This window comes from Macrobrachium nipponense, chromosome 8 (genome assembly GCF_015104395.2).
Source record: "Macrobrachium nipponense isolate FS-2020 chromosome 8, ASM1510439v2, whole genome shotgun sequence".
Classification (NCBI taxonomy): Eukaryota; Metazoa; Arthropoda; class Malacostraca; order Decapoda; family Palaemonidae; genus Macrobrachium; species Macrobrachium nipponense.
In genome coordinates, this window is record NC_087203.1 from 76194786 (window position 1) to 76199701 (window position 4916).

The window sequence follows — 4916 nt, forward strand, 5'->3', positions numbered from 1 at the left end:
CAGGTTCTGGTAGGAAGTTTGTCTGCTCTCTCTGTGGGAAGAAATATCATTCTGAAGAAATATTACGGCAACACGAGGCATTACATTCTGGGAAAAAAAACTTCCCTTGCACTGTTTGTGGCAAAGAATTCTCAAGGGAACACAGCATGTTGACACACAAACGAATTCACACAGAAGAGAAGAATTTTAAGTGTGATTTGTGTGGGAAAGGATTCTACTGGAAATCGTGTCTCAGAAGACATATGGATGTTCATATAGATGATAAAGATTTTACATGTCCTATATGTGGGAAAGTCTTTGTCAACAAGTCATATGTGGCAGGACACATGGCAGTTCATACAGGAGAAAAAAAATTCAAGTGTGAGATATGTGGGAAGGGTTTTTCCTTCAAGGTATCCTTGAGGAAACATACAGTCCTTCACACACAAGGGCGTCAAAAGGCCGGTGTGTGTGGAAAGGAATCCTTTCAGCAGTCTACTTTACATCTTCACCAGGTTGGAATGTCTCTTGGTAGTACTACTTCCTTGCCACTGGATAGCACAGGAAGTGTTGAACTGGGGGATAAGGAGAAAACTTCACCTAGCCAAGACAGTGATAATACCATAGACAACCTAGTTCATTCAGACCAGGGTTTATGTAGCTCAGAATGTGACAAAATGCAAACTAACCCCAAGGACTTTGCAAACCCTAAGAATGTACAAGCAGATAATTACACTGGCAATTTGTCTTATAGCACCAAAAGTGAATTTGAACATCTTGAAGAGAAAAAACAAAATGGTAATTTTAATGTTCCTGCTGACTCTGTAGTTGTCAAAGACTCATCTCAAGGCTCAGGTACAGGAAGTCCAATTGTTGGCAGCTCAATTAATCATCCAGTTTTGTGTGGTACAAATAGCAAAACTGTCAGTGGTACCACTGCAACTTCATCATCCAGTACAGTTAGTGAAACAGTAATTGCTGGTTCAAATATTTCTGTGTCAGAACAGAATGCAGATCATATAAATGAAATTAAACCACCTGACTTAAATAGGAAGTATGGATGTATTGTTTGTGGTAAAAGGTTTCATTCAAAGGCAAATTTGTTGCGACATGAGATGATACATTCAGGAAAAAAGAACTTCCCGTGTGGAATTTGTGGAAAAGAATTTTCAAGAGAATATAATTTGATAAATCACAGGCGTATTCATACTGCAGAGAAAAATTACAAATGTGATTTGTGTGGTAAAGAGTTTTACTGGAAGTCATGCTTGACAAGGCACATGGGTGTCCACATAGATGAGAAAGACTTCACATGCCCCATTTGTGGAAAAGTTTTTTTCAATAAATCGTACGTCAGAGGGCACATGGTTGTTCATACTGGTGAAAAGAGGTTTAAATGTGAAATATGTGGGAAAGGTTTTTCCTTCAAGGTGTCTTTAAAGAAACATAAAATTATGCATACAAATGAGAAAAATGTTAAGTGTGATATTTGTGGAAAGGAATTCTTTCAGAAGTCAAATTTAAATCTTCATCGGGCTGTTCATACCAGTAAGAAGAAGTTTGTGTGTGAGTTTTGTGGTAAAATCTTTTCTTCAAAGGTGCTCCTGGTTGATCACGTTGCATTACACACAGGAGAGTTTAGATGCACTGTTTGCAATGAAAATTTTTCTGATAGTACCCTTTTGGTCCAACACATGACTGTACATGAAGGTAATAAAGATTATCCAAAACATAAATGTGATTTGTGTGGAAAAACATTTAATAAGAAGTCTAACTTATTGCTTCATAAAGTTGTGCACACGGGTAAAAAAGACTTTTCTTGTGAGATTTGTGGCAAATCTTATTACCACAAATTTAATTTGGCGCAACACATGGTAATTCATACAGGACCTATCAAATGTAATGTATGTGGTAAAGAATTTGCTCGACAAGCCCAGTTGAATCGACACATGGTTATACACACTGTTTTAATGAATCGACAAGCAGGAGAGATATTTCCTTCTGTAGCTCCAGTTTCAGATGTAGAGGACAGTGTATTTGTATTGGATTCCCAGAAAGATAAAGGGGATGATTCACTTCCACAAGAATCTAGTCCAGTAGAAGGGGATAGTGGTAACACTTTTATAGATGAAAATAGTCAGATTGAAAGTATTTTACCCGTCAGTGTTTATGAAGAATCCAAACTTACTGAAAATATTACTAATTCTGTTGTTGGAGAAAACATGGAAAAACTTTCAGACAGCATTTTTACTGTGGAAACAATGGTCTCTGAAGGAAGTTCAAGTGTTCTACTTGCCAGTGAAAGTGAGCCAACAGAAAGGGATATTGGTAATACAGTGGATGGAAATGGATGGATAGAAGGTATTTCACCGGTTGATGTATCCATAGAATCCAAGCCAACTGAAAATGTAATGGAATCTTTTGTTGGAGAAAGCATATCTTCCGAAAGGCTCTCAGGTACCATTTTTACTGTTGAAATAAGGCAGTCTGAAGACAGATCAGAAGAAAGTTGGCCAGCAGAAAAAATTCTTGATGAAAATGCTTCAGATGAAAGAATTGCAGAGGATACTCTTGCTACGGAAACTGAAGCAACAAGAAACTGTGACTTTGAAACAGACATTACAGTTGATAATATCAAAGTTGAAACTTTTGAAACAGAGCCCTTGGAACCAGGATCATTTGAAGGTGAACCCTGTCAAATCCAGACAGAAAGCGCAACTGCATAGCTCCAGTAAAGGTTGAAGGTGTCAGTGTAAGCATCAAAGAAGAGGTGATTCCATAAATCTTTTTGATTAACTGTTGTACTAGAGAGGTAACATGGTATTCTTAAGCTTTGTTTGATATATGCCAGTACATCTGACCATATGGATTAAAAAAGTTTTTTTTGATAATTAGAACAGTATTCGTAAATGTATTTCAAAATGAAAATGCTTCAGCTTTATAACTACTCTATTCATAAACATACCCCTTTCATTTCTTCTCTTGAAAAACTTGCCACAGTTTTCTGTTTATAGTATTTTAAAGCCAGCTCAATGAAAGTTAAGTATTTAATTGTGGTCTCGTTAAGTTAACTAATTTTGATAATAAAATGTCTTTTTAATAAAAACCTGTTATTTGATTTCTTGCATTTTGTGTCGCATCATTAAAAACTAGAAAAAATCAACTGGTACTCTGTGTATTTTCTGTTAATGTAGTTGAAGAGCATGTCCTTGTATAAATGGAGTGTGGACATGCAGCTATAAGTATAGATCAGATTTCATGTGTATGTGTACTTTTATATACAAAGTATGGCCAGATTCTTTTTGCAAAAATTAAACTTCCTTGTGTTTAAAAAAACTGTGATGAGTTCCAATTGTGTTAAATTTCTGTGGAACATTGACAAGAAAGCTATAGTCTTGTGATTGTAACAACTTTGTACAACTGCACAAATATGAAAATGAAACATGTATGGGTACATGATTTTATCGTAGCTTCACACACATTATTTGTGAGAGGTCACAAAACTGTTGTTTTGGTATATTGCATCCTAAAGAGATGTATAGGTGAAGGCTGTGAAGATTTTACTACAATCACAATTTCATTATATCAGTAGTACCTGCAATGCCTGCAATGAGAAAATGAAACCTGTTCTTGCAAAGAATGGTAGAGATAATTGAAAGAAATTCATGTAGAGGTAAGGTAAGAATTTGTCAAAGAGGAATGTTAAGGTGCTTGTTATTAAAACTAATGTCACTTTTCTTCTTTTCTAGTCATTAAACTGTTAGGAAGGTAAGGTAATATACTAGGATGTAGAATGAATGAATTCTACATCTCTCATTTTTGGTCATGATCAAATGTTAGATGGGAAATCATATTACATGTATATTGCACATGCATTGTTTTAATTGTACAGCTTTTATTAAGAATAGTTTGGTGGTACAGTAATACCTTGATCTTACGTGCTACAAGTTGCGCAAATTCACAGACACATGAATTTTTCATACGAACTTAACTAATTGGCATATGTGATTTTTTCACAAACGCAACATTATTTTGCAAAATCCTTTAGAAACAATGTAGTAATTTTTATGCTTAATTTTTGAAGTGATTTGTAAGTTTTCATGCTTTTATGTGTAAAATCTGTATGAAAAATGTACTATTTTTATTTTTGTACTTGCATAAATATGATACAAAGGTAATTACAGCACATGCAGTTAGCATACTTTTACAAGATGTAATAATACTCATTTGCAAAGTTACTGCACTTTTCAAAGATTTTACCTCTGTAGAAAGTGTTTGTTTAATTTTTGAAGTAATTTATAAGTTTTCATCCTTTTAAGTGTAAAATCTGTATGGAAAATTTGTATTATTTATATTTTTGTACATAATTATGATACAAAGGCAGTACAGTTACTATATTATGCCCATTTGCAAAGTCTTACCTCAAATGACCTCGAGATGAGTCTGTTCAGTCGCGCTGGTTTGATAATATGAATGTGTTAATGTACTACAGCATATCTCTCTCTCTCTCTCTCATTTGTTTGTAGGTAGCAGTCACACATATTTTTACAACTTATTATTTCTCTGTGTGTCTTTGCCTGTACAGTGCATGATTTTGAATTGATTGACTTTTACCTGTACCTTCTACAAACATATGCACATTTTCTTTTTTATTGAATCGTGTACATTCTTTATGACTGTGGCTTATGGGGTTTACCTACTGATGCAAAGAAAACATCTTTTACTCTGTGAATTAAAAATAAAATAGCAACCCATGATTTAGGTTTAACATCAGTACATATATGTATGTATGTTCTACTGTAAATGCACTAGTGTGGCAAATACAGTTCCCATTACGATACTGTACACGTACTCTATTTTTATGCCAACCATTTATTTCTGTTTTAAGGGTAATGTATTAAGTTAACTTTTAAATGAAATTACAATAACTTTAATTT

General features: G+C 34.3%; 1 protein-coding gene across 2 annotated transcripts in view; it reads left to right on the forward strand.

Moving 5' to 3' along the window:
* LOC135222862 (zinc finger protein 62 homolog) overlaps positions 1-3582 on the forward strand; it is a 52391-nt gene extending 48809 nt beyond the window's left edge. For both annotated transcript variants that reach the window (XM_064261200.1, XM_064261199.1), the window contains exon 3: positions 4-3582. In XM_064261200.1, the coding sequence (XP_064117270.1) occupies positions 4-2705 (2702 nt within the window). In that variant the 3' untranslated portion in view covers positions 2706-3582. The remainder of the gene's footprint in view (positions 1-3) is intronic.
* Positions 3583-4916: the final 1334 nt, after the last annotated feature.